Below are 13,208 nucleotides of genomic sequence, written 5' to 3'. Positions count from 1 at the left end.
ACTGCAGTGAGGGTAAGTACAAATAAGTTAATAAGAAGTTAAGTTAAGAAAAATTCCACGTGGTGTTGGCAAATCCCTGTGGATACCGCTTCGCACAGAGCGAAGGGCTGCACGGGCAGGGTAAGGAAAAGTAGAGTAAATCCCTGTGGATACCGCTTCGCACAGAGCGAAGGGCTGCACGGGCAGGGTAAGGAAAAGTAGAGTAAATCCCTGTGGATACCGCTTCGCACAGAGCGAAGGGCTGCACGGGCAGGGTAAGGAAAAGTAGAGTAAATCCCTGTGGATACCGCTTCGCACAGAGCGAAGGGCTGCACGGGCAGGGTAAGGAAAAGTAGAGTAAATCCCTGTGGATACCGCTTCGCACAGAGCGAAGGGCTGCACGGGCAGGGTAAGGAAAAGTAGAGTAAATCCCTGTGGATACCGCTTCGCACAGAGCGAAGGGCTGCACGGGCAGGGTAAGGAAAAGTAGAGTAAATCCCTGTGGATACCGCTTCGCACAGAGCGAAGGGCTGCACGGGCAGGGTAAGGAAAAGTAGAGTAAATCCCTGTGGATACCGCTTCGCACAGAGCGAAGGGCTGCACGGGCAGGGTAAGGAAAAGTAGAGTAAATCCCTGTGGATACCGCTTCGCACAGAGCGAAGGGCTGCACGGGCAGGGTAAGGAAAAGTAGAGTAAATCCCTGTGGATACCGCTTCGCACAGAGCGAAGGGCTGCACGGGCAGGGTAAGGAAAAGTAGAGTAAATCCCTGTGGATACCGCTTCGCACAGAGCGAAGGGCTGCACGGGAAGAGTAAGGAAAAGTAGAGTAAATCCCTGTGGATACCGCTTCGCACAGAGCGAAGGGCTGCACGGGCAGGGTAAGGAAAAGTAGAGTAAATCCCTGTGGATACCGCTTCGCATAGAGCGAAGGGCTGCACGGGCAGGGTAAGGAAAAGTAGAATAGAATTAGAGTAGAAAATCCTCGTGGATACCGCCTTAAGAGATAAGGGTCTGAACAGACGAGGTGCAAAGAGCAAGTTCTGTGGGTACCGCTCTGAATAGAGGTCTGCACCGGCAGAACAGAATAGACTAGGCATAGAATTAGAGTAAATAATATTATCCAGTAAACAAACTGTGAATCTCTGAAATACCTTAAAAAGAGAGAATAACACGACAGGTGAAGGAATGGCAGTAGAGATTCTGAGCAAAAAATTCCCGTTAATATGAGATCACAAAAACTTCAGAAAAATGGGAAAAAAGAACCAAAAACCTGGTCACAAAGTGGCCAAGAGAAGGAACGTTTGATGTAAGTTTGTGCGAAGAAATGGAGGGACTAATTAAAAAATTACAAACCAAAAGATAAATCTAAGAAAAGAGGGCAAAAAAGAGAACGAGAAATGGAAGTGCTAAAACTCTTCAGAACGGAGGGAGAAAGGCTGAGGAGGACAGGTAGAATGTTGATTACAAACGAGGAAGACACTAAGGTGCTGGAAAAACAGCCTGTTAGAGAGAGAGGAGGGTACGGTGAGAAGCTGGCTTCAGCTCCGTACCCGGATGCGAAAGAAACAGAAAAACCCCCTCCCTATAATGAGGAAGGAACCCCTAAGCAGTGCCCCTTGCTGACGGGAACAGTAAACATGCAGGGAGAAGTCCAAGTTTGGGATAATGAGGAGGAAAAAAAACAATACGAGAAGGAAAAAAGCGGCGATATAGAACGAGATAGAGGGAGAAAAGATAAAGATAGAACAGGAAAGAAGGGAGATGGAAAGAGAAGTGGAAAGGCTACAGCAGCTGAGAGAGAAGAGGGATTATGAGGAGTATCGGTTATACTGTAGAGACAGACAGACGAGAAGAGAACAGGAATCATCTAGACAGCAAGAATGGAGTGAGTTGAGAGGAAGTTGGAGGAAGGTAGGAGACGAGAGTTTGGAGGAAATACGAGAGAGGACGGAGAAGCAGATATTGGAGATGGAAGAGGGGACTAGAGTGGAGAAGGAGCAAGGAAGAAGGTATACCCCAGGAAGGTATGAGTGGCAGCCAGTAGTACTAGGGCCAGCAATAGATAAAGAACCAAGTGAGGAAGGAAGCTTGATTACATGGAACGGGGAGAAGGAAATGCTGCCACTGCTGGTAAAGGGATCAGGACAAGTACAGTATATCCCTTGGGGATCCCAGGACCTGGAAGGGCTGAAAAATACTCTGCCTAGTCTGCACGAGGGGGCAGGAAAGTGGATTAGAGCCTTTGAGGAGGAAACAATGGGACGATTGTTGGCTATGGGAGATTTGAAGGCACTGCTGATAAGATTGATGGGAACTTTCAAGTTGAAAGAACTGATGGAGATGGCTGGCTTACAGAATGTGGACAGTCCACAGACTGATGGGGCCAATTTTGATCCAGTGAGACAGAGGGTATGGCAGGCCCTCAGGAAGCTTTATCCACCCAGAGTAGACCCCAAAGCCTTAAAGGGGGAACTACTGGGAGACACTGAAAACCCAGCAGCCTATGTAGAAAACCAGTTGAAAAAGTGGAGACTGGAGACTGAGCAAGAGGTGGAAAATAACTTGTTTCTGAACTCACTGTTCCGACAAAGCATTTTGGATGCAATGCCTCCGCAGGTCAAGTCTAAATTGGAGGAGGTGGTTGGGCTGTCATCACTGACCCCACAAGCATTCAGTGATCACATAGTCCACGCAGTGGAGAAATATCGGAGAGACAAACGAAAGCTGGCTGAGCAGCAAGAAGAGGTGCAGCGAAAGCTATTGCAAATGCAGCTCGAAGAACTGAAAAAGAAGGACAAAGACAAAAGCAAAAAGATGCTGCCAGCCATCACTAGTGTGAGTACAGCCATTACACCATTAGATGGAGGAACCGGTCATTCTGTCAGTCAAGGGCCAGAAAACCCCATGCCAATAATGAATGTCTCCGGCGGAACATTTCCACAGATGCCCTATTGGGGACAGAGTAGAATTAAGCAACAGTCCAGACAGGACTGGAACTCCCAAGGAGGGGGGCAGAGGAGTTATGGGCAGAGAGGATTAGTGAGGAGACAGGGGAAAAGAGAGGCAGAAAGATTGTGCTGGGGATGCAGCCAGCCTGGACACATGAAGAAAGACTGCCCATTTAAACCATGGCCTGTCTCATATTAGCAGGAGCCGATGGCAAGGGAGCCACAGTTTGGCTACATGCCAGCTCCTGGGGGTCCGAGCGGACCTGTAAATCCCTATGCAAGGTATTGGGGGTGCCCCGAGAACTCGAGTAGGAAGGGACATTACCCAATGATAACGAGGGAGGCAGAGGAGGAACCTATGGTTCAGGTTATGTTAGAAGGGCAACTGACACCAATGATGATAGATACTGGAGCCACGTACACTTGTGTACAGCCACAGTATGCCCTTCCCATGTCAGGAAAATTTATTAAGACGGTAGGGTTCTCGGGGAAAACACAGTTGACACAGTGCATGGCTCCAGTGCATTTGAAAATGGGAAATAAAGGAATTGTCTTACCAGTACTAGTATCTAAAGGAACTCCGATTAATTTGTTAGGCAGAGATGCTTTATTGAAACTGGAATTAAAATTAGAATGCACCAGAAATGGGTTAAGTGTGAAAGAGCAGGGGCTCAATTGATAGTGCGAGAAGATAAGAGAGCCAATGTTTTTTGGATAGGGGACATAGAAGATCAGATCTGGGATACCTGGGAAAAGTGGAAACAGGGTGTGCAGGCCATATTACCTGAGGCTGTAGCGCCCAAATCTGAGTTACATTGTACTGTAATTTTCGATGAGGCTCAGAATAAGGAGGTAGAGAGGAGATGGAACATGAGGACAGATATTCGACAACACCTAAAAGGGGAAGCCATAGTAATTGGGAAGCAGGGGGCAGCCCTGCAAGTCAGGTGGAATACCTTCTTGAAAGAATGGTACAGGATACCGGAAGCTGTACCCCACATAACCTTGCTGGTAAATGAGGGATACCAGTCTAAAGACTTAGGACCCATGGTAAAGCAGGTAAGCACTGTAACGGTTTGGAGAAAGGTTATGCCTGAGGTATGGATATCCGGAGACAACAACTACATTAAGATAGAGGTAAACATAGATGTAACAGGAACTATGAAGGAAGTTGAAGTAACTCCTCAGCCACACATGCCGTTGTTGGGGCAGGCAAGGGGTCGGCAGAAAAATAAAATATTGGACAAGTTGCCATCTATTCTGTGGTCGCAACATGACACGGACGTGGGGAAAATAGAAACAGCCAGTCCGGTGGAGGTAAGGTTAAAGAAAGGAGCAGTTCCACCTAGGAGACCACAATATCCCTTAAGACCGGAAGCAGAGGAAGGTATAGCGCCGACAATACAGGGACTGTTAGCGGCAGGAGTGCTTAAGAGAGTAAACAGCCCCTGCAATACTCCGCTGTTGCCTGTCCCAAAAGCGGACAGGTCTAAATGGAGACTGGTGCATGACTTACGAGCAGTGAATGAGGTAGTGGAGGATGTGGCAGCAGTGGTCCCGAATCCACACACACTGCTGACTAATATCCCGCCAGAAGCAAGCTACTTTTCAGTAATTGATTTGTGTTCGGCTTTCTTCAGCATTCCCCTAGCCGAACAGTGTCAGTATTTGTTTGCATTTACATACAGAGGCAACCAGTACACCTACACTAGAATGCCACAAGGATTTAAGCATTCACCACATGTTTTTAATAAAGTATTGAAGGAAGATTTGGATGGCATTTCGTTGGAAAGTACACTGATACAGTATGTGGATGATTTGTTGATTTGCTCTGAAAGTGAAGAGCAGTGTGAACGGGATACTGTGATACTCTTAGAGAAACTGGCGTATGGAGGGCATAAAGTATCTAAGAAAAAGCTGCAATTTTGTAAGCAGCAGGTGGAATATTTAGGAAGGATGGTATCTAAAGGCGTAAAGGCAGTAGCGCCGAGTCAGATTGAGGCGATATCGAAGGCTCCAAAGCCCCAAACAGTAGGGCAGATGATGACGTTTCTGGGAATGACAGGATATAGCTCAGATTGGATAGGAGAATATGCTGAGATTGTGGCACCTTTGAGAAAGATAATGAAAGAAGCAAGACATACAAATTTGAAGAACGGCTTACAGTGGAATGGAGAGGCGGAGATAGCTTTCAATACTATTAAGCAGGAATTGCAGTCAGCACCAGCTTTGCCTGACTACGAGAAGGTTTTTCATTTGTATGTATCCAACCGACAGAAGGGTTATGTCACAGCGGTTCTAACACAAGAGACAGGCACAGGAAAAGCAAAGCAGCCAGGAAAGCGTCTGGGTGTACATCAGTTATTATTGCACCCCAGGTAAGCCTAAAGCCAGAACCCATGATAGAGGACCTGGTTGAAATGCAAGGTAGGGCAACGTTGGCAGAACAGACAATGTGGAGGCGACGGGGGGGCCAAGCAGAACTTAGAAGGCCTGTGGAGCACAGAGGATGGTTTGTGGGTAGCTCCTACTCCTTTGCTGACTATCCTAATTTCAGAAGCACATGGAGTGGACCATTGTGCAAGGGGGGAAGTAATAAGGAAAATAAAAAAGGATGGTTTCTGGTCGCCTTATTTACAGGCTTCGGTAGACTATATTTTAGCACAGTGTGAGGTTTGTGCACAGAATAATGTTCGAAGGGGGATTGCAACCCCAATAGGTCACATACCCGTGCCTGAAGGACCATTTCGACATCTGGTGATCGACTACGTAGATATGATAAAGACGGTAAGAGGAAAAAGATACATTCTGGTGGTAATTGACAGGTTCAGCAGATGGGTAGAGCCAATACCCTCGAAGGATCAAGGGGCAGGAACAGTGGTAAGGTTCCTGACAAATGAAGTGATCCCAAGGTTTGGAATACCTTCGGAGATTAGCTCGGACAGCGGTTCGGCCTTCATCCAAAAGGTGGTCAAATTGGTATTACAAGTACTGAGAATAAAACAAAGGTTTGGATGTGTGTACCACCCACAGTCACAGGGCATGGTGGAAAGAATCAATGGCACTCTGAAGGCCAAACTAAACAAAATTTGTGCAGACACTAAACTTAATTGGGTCGATGTTTTACCGTTAGCATTGATGAGTTACCGCATGCAAACTAATCGAGTGACATGCCTGACACCGCATGAGATGCTCACTGGGAAGCTATCATACCTATGATTGGGGTAAGCAAAAATGTTGAATGGATAAATTATATATACTACAATCAACAGAGGTTCATCAACTACACTGACGATGCGCTGGAGGCCTTAGGGTAACAGCTGGATGCAACTAGCAGGATGGCGTGGCAAAACAGACAGGTACTGGATTGGCTTTTGGCAGAAAAAGGGGGTGTGTGTGTGATGTTTGGAGATCAATGCTGCACTTTCATACCGAATAATACTAGCCCAGAAGGGTCTTTCACCAGAGCAATGAATAAATTAAAGGATCTGCGGAAGGAGGTCAAACAGAATGCAGGATTTGGGCATCGGTGGTTTGACTGGTTAGAAAGCAAACTAGGGGGATGGGGTGCGTGGCTGATTAAATTTGCAATGACTGCAGGCATTGTGCTGATAAGTTGTGCATTTATTCTGTGCTGTTTTTTTCCATGTCTCAAGACTTTGATAATGCGTGCGACAGCAAAACAATTCCCGATGCTCCTGGAAATTGTTGAATCTGACCCTAGACAAGGAGAAAAGCCGATGATGTACTGTTACAGTCTGCACGATGCATCAAGCGGACTGGAAGGTGTTAATGATGTGGACACTAGTCTGTAAAGGTGTCTGAGTCTTTTTTCCTGTCTCAGCTACGGAGGGACAGGTTTTTGGCTCAACAGCCTAGGATAACAGAGAGAGATCATTTTGAGCTCCGAGTATGGAAATTGTAGTTGACCCAAATTTGGGATTAAAATGCTGGACTTTATTTTGGCTTTGGTGCACGGCCTCTGAGTGTTCTCTTTCTGTGTGAGACCCTGTGGGTCTCAAAGGGGGGATTATATTGAGAAATATACCTGATATAATCATTATATATACCTGAACTATAATCACTATGTATTAGCTATTTACTATACTATGTAATCACTTCTAGATACCGAATATTAATATGTATTATTTTACTAGGCACATTTTGTTATGTGTTGTTTTCACTAGATACTTTGTACTCTCTTAGCTGCATATTATGGCACTTACAGAACACCTGCTTGTTTTGCAACACCATTAGCTGCGATGTATCCCATGTATTACACTCAGCCTTTGTTTAGTACGAGATAACGGTGGCGGACAGGATGCTGCGAGCAGGAATGTAATGTGAGGGAGGTTGTCTGAAAAACATAATCTTGGCCACGAATAAGGCCCCAATGCGAACGGGTGAAAAACAATGGTGATGTACCGCGGGCTAGGCAAAAGCGATTAATTAATTCATATATAGATGATATGCAACTAAAAATTGATTGGGTATGCTGATAAAACCGAAATGTAACTGAGATAAGAAATTACTATAAAGAATGCTGTACACCGGAGCTCGGTGGGCTTTCGGTGACAAGTTCATTGATTGCCTCAGCCTTTGTTTGCAAATAAAGGTTTAATTTTCTTGAAGAATTGTCTGTGTCTCCAAGTCATTTCAAGTAACCACGACACCCTCCAGTTCAGCTGCAAACTGTCCCTTCTGTACAGGTCTCAACTTCCCTGGAAGAGAGGCCAATAATCCAAAATTCTGAAGCCCTTCCTCTTGCACCATCTCCTTACCACGTTAAACTGTATAACCTAGATCCCACTAACACATAACATGGTTATCAATCCTGAGATCACAACTCTGGAGGTCCTGTCTTTTAATTTGGCACTTAATCCCCTGATCTCACTTTGTAGTAGGATCTCGTCACCCCTCCTAGCCATGTCATGAGTTATGAGGTCACAGCTCATTCTCCTGCACTCCAGGGAATACTCCAAAGCAGAGTACAAAGTAAATGGCAGGATACTTGGTAGTGTAGAGGAGCAGAGGGATCTGGGGGTATATGTCCACAGATCCCTGAAAGTTGCCTCACAGGTAGATAGGGTAGTTAAAGAAAACTTATGGGGTGTTAGCTTTCTTAAGTCAAGGGATAGAGTTTAAGAGACGCAATGTAATGATGCAGCTCTATAAAACTCTGGTTAGGCCACACTTGGAGTACTGTGTCCAGTTCTGGTCGCCTCACTATAGGAAGGATGTGGAAGCATTGGAAAGGGTACAGAGGAGATTTACCGGGATGCTGCCTGGTTTCGAGAGTATGGATTATGATCAGAAATTAAGGGAGCTAGGGCTTTACTCTTTGGAGAGAAGGAGGATGAGAGGAGACATGATAGAGGTGTACAAGATAATAAGAGGAATAGACAGAGCGGACAGCCAGCACCTCTTCCCCAGGGCACCACTGCTCAGTACAAGAGGACATGGCTTTAAGGTAAGGGGAGGGAAGTTCAAGGGGGATATTAGAGGAAGGTTTTTCACTCAGAGAGTGGTTGGTGTGTGGAATGCACTGCCTGAGTCCGTGGTGGAGGCAGATACACTAGTAAAGTTTAAGAGACTACTAGACAGGTATATGGAGGAATTTAAGGTGGGGGGGTTATATGGGAGGCAGGGTTTGAGGGTCGGCACAACATTGTGGGCTGAAGGGCCTGTAATGTGCTGTACTATTCTATGTTCTATGAATAAATGTCCAACTTCTCCAGTCCAGGCCACATCCTCATAAATTTCTTCTTCGCCCTCTCCAGCTTGACAATGCCTATCCTATAATAGGGTGACCAAAGCTGTACACAATACTCCAAATATGTCCTCACCAATAATGTTTCTACTCCTAAACTCAATGCCTTGACTGATGAAAGCATTTAGCGTCCCTTCACTACCCTATCGATATATGCAGCCATTTCAGTGAACTGCGCACCTGAACTCCCACTGTAGTAGACCCTCTATTCCACAATACTTGTCAGTGACTTGCCCTGTATAGGTCCTACCCTGGTCTGAATATTCAAAATGCATCACCTCACATTTATCTAAGTGGAAAACCATTTGTCATTCCTCAGCCCACTGCCCCGACTGATCTAAACCTCTTTGTAATTTATTATAACCTGCCTCATTATTAAAAGACCTCCCTAATTTAGTAAAATGAGCAATCTTGAGAATTGTGCCATGTACATTTATATCCAAATTATTTACATAAATAATGAATAACAGAGATCCAAACACTGATCCCTGGGGTGTGCCACTGGTTACAGTCCTCCAGTCAGAATCAACCTTCAACCATCACCCTCTGTTCCTATCACCAAGCCAATTCTGATCACACCTCACAAGCTCCACCCAAATCCCATGTGACCTAACCTTACAGATTAGTCTGCCATGCAGAATCTTGCCAAGTGTTTCACATAAGTCCAGAAAGACAACATCTACTGCTCTATCTTCATCTATTCCCTTTGCTACCTCTTCATAAAATTCAAAAGACATGTCAAACATGACCTCTCACGCACAAAACCATGCTATTGCTGAATATCATGACTATTCAAGAGATGGTAGATCTTGTCCCTCAGAATTACATCCAGTAACATCCCTACATCTGAAGTCAGGCTCTTTTTGAACAACGGAACAACATTAGCTACCCTCCAATCTCCTAGGACTTCACCAGTGGCTATCAATAAAGCAAACGTATCTACAAGGGCCTCTGTAATTTGTTCCCTGGCCTCCCATACGCTCCACGGATGCACTTAGTCAGGCCCTGGGGATCTGCCCACCTTAATGTGCTTCAAGGCTGCAAATACCTTCTTCCTACTAATACGCATATGTTCCAAACCTCACGACTTATTACTCTAATTTCTTTGGTTTCCATGATATTCTTAGTAAACACTGAGGACAAATAGACATTAAAAATCTCAGCTATCTCTTGTGCTTCATATATAGGTAGCCTTGATGGCTTTTAAGATGACCTAGTGTCTTGTCACACTTTAATGTTAATATACCTGAAGAACCTCTTGGGATTATCTTAAACTCTGCCTGCCTCTTCCATCTCATCTTTTTGCCCTCCTGATTTCTCCCTTAAGCCTGCTCTTAAAAAAAATTATATTCATCAAGGGATTTATTTGCACTCAGCTATTTAAGTACAATGTCTGCTTCCTTCTTTCTCCAGACTAGAATCTTGATATCACATCAGCCAGGGTTCCCAGAACTTGGTGTGTCCACCCTCAACCTAACAGGAACATGCTGCCCTTGAAGGAAAAAAATGCCTGGCATTCTGGGCATAGTCAAAGGCAAGCTGTCAGTGAACAATCCTCCAGATTGTCAAAGTGAAAGACCCTCCTGAAAAATAAATGCAATACTATGCATCACTATAAAGAACTGATATAAATGCTGATATTTTTATGTGATACATTACCCAAGTACAGTTAAGAGTGATGATTTGATGTATAAATTCACTTACCTAATTGATCAATAATACTGGAAACAATCCCAATGGGCTCCATTAGTACCTCTTCAGTGAGAACAATATTTAGTTCTTCAACTTTTGGCAAATCCTAATTTTAAAAAAAAAATCAATACAATTTAAGTCTTTAATATATTAAACCTCCAGTAGTCACAGAAAACAGGATGCACACCTAATTTTGTACTCTTTCTTTGAATAATCATAGTACTGTAGCGATGTGCTACACACAGCGCTGAAATAACGACACGCAGTCGGTAGGTCATTTCGAGACTAGTTTATTCAAACTTTGCGGCGCTGGCATTTAATCCCTAGCACCCGCACTCTCCGGGCGGAAATGACGTCAGAGGTGCATTACCAAAGTCTCCCCCCGCGCGCTGGCTATTTGTGAGCCGGTTCGCCTGCGCAGAAAGTGGGTCGCCACTGTTATGCCCGCAGCCCCCTCCTTTGTGAGAATTGCAAGAGCACTATTGGGTTGGGTCAGGGGACCCAGGAAATGAGGGAGAGACGTGAAAATTGCCTCGTTCCCCAGCGATGTAAAGTCACGAGATATTGGCCATTGTCTTTTGGAGACACGTTTGTGGATTGCGATCCTATGCTACGTGACAGCCTTCGGGCAAAGTGGGCTGGGTGACGGGGAGAGATTGCATCATCACCTCAACCTGATTGACATCTACAACCCTGCAAGTCAGGATAAAAGAGGGGCTGTAGGAACAGCCCCCTCAGACGCACCAGAAGAAACACTAGTGATCCCGTAATAGCGGGAAGCCATTTGAAGGAAGCCACGTGCATTCGGTTCCCTTGCCTGGGAGCCGGTGGCTGGTACCACGGAAAACGATTTTTGAACTAACAACGGGGAACCAACTCCCCCGACTCAACGGATTGGCCTCATAAAGGACACGGGCAAGTTTAAGACTGTCTCTCTCTACAACCCAACAAAAGCTGCATCTTGAATGACAACTGACTTTTATTTTCCCATCGGACAATACAGTATCCCCTAGACAAACGATAGAGCTATTTCTTATTGATGATTATGATTATACCCGCGCTTTTAGATTGAGTATTGACGACGTATATTATCTGAATGTTTGTATTAATCTTATTTTTGTGCCCCTTCATAAATAAAGACTTTTAAAAATAGTACCATCAGACTTCAACGGACCTCTCTATCTTTGCTGGTAAGTGACCCAGTTACGGGGTACGTAACACCACAGTACATCTTATTGCTGCAATAACACATTCTATTGCAACAGTTCGGTAAATGGTTGTGCTTACCACTTGAAAATTCCCAAGAATCTTCACACTGCTATTGCATTCACAGAGACTTGAAGAAGCATGCTAAGATTTATATAATCCCTAAGTAACGTGATAACATGATGGCACTCAACAGCGTGACCTAAAAACTACTAATTAACACCTGAAATTCAGTACCTGCCACATACTCAAAACAGATCCTGAGAACTATACTGCTCACTGATTGCCAAGTCTAATGGAGGTTCACAACCAGTCAGAGCTGACCAACATCAATATGCAAGCTGTAGCTGGAGATGAAGGAAGGCAAGCTGTACAGTTTTCCTGATGTGAAATCAGGGTTAAGTAAAAGATCTTACTGTCTCTTCATTTGGCGTGCAAATATATTCATTCTCATATTCATATTCATATATTCATAGGGGTGATATTAATTTGCAGGTCTACAGGAAAATAAGAGGTGGGTTGGAACTTATTAAATTGCTCTTTTGGGAGCCCACGTGGATCTGATGGTCACCTTCTGTGTTGTAATAACCATGATACCATAAAATCATAAGAGGTGACAAATGGAGCAGGCCATTCAAACCTTTAAGCCTTTGCCATCATTGAATAGGATACAGCTGATACAATATCTCAACCATTTCCTCTCCTCATAATCCTCTATTTCCTGAGCAGAAATCAAGGTTAATCTTATATCTACATAAATTATTCTACCACCACTATTGTCTGTGGCAAGAAGCTCCAAAAACTCACTACATCCAAAGAAAGAAATTCTTCCTCAACTCAAGACTTAAATTGGCATTCCTTTATTCCAAGACCATGTGCTCTGGTTCAAGTCTCTTCCCGATGAACTATCCTAGCTTGCCCCCAAAGAGTTTTATGCTTCACAAAAGATTACCTCTCATTCACCTAAACTCCAATTGAGTCTTAGCCAATTCAACCTTCCCTTAAAGGACAATCTATACCCAAGAATCATCTTAATGATCCTTCTGTGAACAGCTTCCAATGAAATAACATTTTTGTAAATAAGGAGACTAAAATTACTTGCAGTACTCTAGATGTGGTCTTCATTGGTGCCTTGCAAATTTGCAGTAAGATGCACTGACTTTAATACCTCACCCCCTCCATCTCTCCTTAAAAGGCACTAACATTCCGCTCACCTTCCTATTATTTGTTATACATTCATGCTAGCATTGTGATTAATTCACAAAGACCCACAAATCCCTTTGTGCTCTTTCTGCAGTTTCTATTCTCCCTTCCAAAATGAACAATTTCATATTTCCTCATTGTTATACTCTATTTTCCCAGTCACTTAACTTTTGAATAACTCTACAAACAGCTTGTATCCTTCTTGCAGCTCTAGTTTCAAATTATTTTAACTTCATCGCAAATTTGACTACTATGTATTTGCTTCCTTTCTCCACATTATAAATATGACAATTAGATGGCTGCAGTCCCACCACTGATCCCTGCTGTACCCCAATGGTTATCGTCAATCCTCCATCCATGATAGTATGTTACCTCAAACATCATGGGCTCTTCACTTGTGACTCAACATT

At 44.2% G+C, this 13,208-nt stretch overlaps 2 protein-coding genes across 4 annotated transcripts in view; one reads left to right on the top strand and one right to left on the bottom strand.

Annotated features, from left to right (window-relative positions):
* The window catches only part of naf1 (nuclear assembly factor 1 homolog (S. cerevisiae)), a 186,790-nt gene that overhangs the window by 115,746 nt on the left and 57,836 nt on the right, over positions 1-13,208 (bottom strand). For both annotated transcript variants that reach the window (XM_073042990.1, XM_073042991.1), the window contains exon 4: positions 10,402-10,495. In XM_073042990.1, coding sequence (XP_072899091.1) covers positions 10,402-10,495 — 94 coding nt within the window. The remainder of the gene's footprint in view (positions 1-10,401; positions 10,496-13,208) is intronic.
* LOC140726506 (uncharacterized) lies at positions 1,146-7,592 on the top strand. 2 transcript variants are annotated; one of them, XM_073042988.1, is made up of 3 exons: positions 1,146-2,814; positions 6,200-6,286; positions 6,584-7,592. In XM_073042988.1, exons 1-2 carry the CDS (start codon positions 1,741-1,743, stop codon positions 6,242-6,244), a joined length of 1,119 nt encoding a protein of 372 aa, XP_072899089.1. In that variant the 5' UTR covers positions 1,146-1,740; the 3' UTR covers positions 6,245-6,286; positions 6,584-7,592. The 2 variants fall into 2 exon arrangements, with proteins under 2 accessions (XP_072899089.1, XP_072899088.1); XM_073042987.1 differs by lacking the exon at positions 6,200-6,286 and having other exon boundaries at positions 1,187-2,814.

Source organism: Hemitrygon akajei, chromosome 4, assembly GCF_048418815.1.
Source record: "Hemitrygon akajei chromosome 4, sHemAka1.3, whole genome shotgun sequence".
NCBI classification, from domain to species: Eukaryota; Metazoa; Chordata; class Chondrichthyes; order Myliobatiformes; family Dasyatidae; genus Hemitrygon; species Hemitrygon akajei.
The sequence above is the reverse complement of the archived record's forward strand: the minus strand, read 5'-3'. Positions and strand labels throughout refer to the sequence as shown.

Coding starts and splice junctions, on each gene's coding strand:
- LOC140726506 (XM_073042987.1), top strand. CDS start 1,741: ATGGAAAGAGAAGTGGAAAGGCTACAGCAGCTGAGAGAGAAGAGGGAT. Junction 2,815..6,583: donor TGCTGCCAGCCATCACTAGT/GTGAGTACAGCC, acceptor CCATGTCTCAAG/ACTTTGATAATGCGTGCGAC.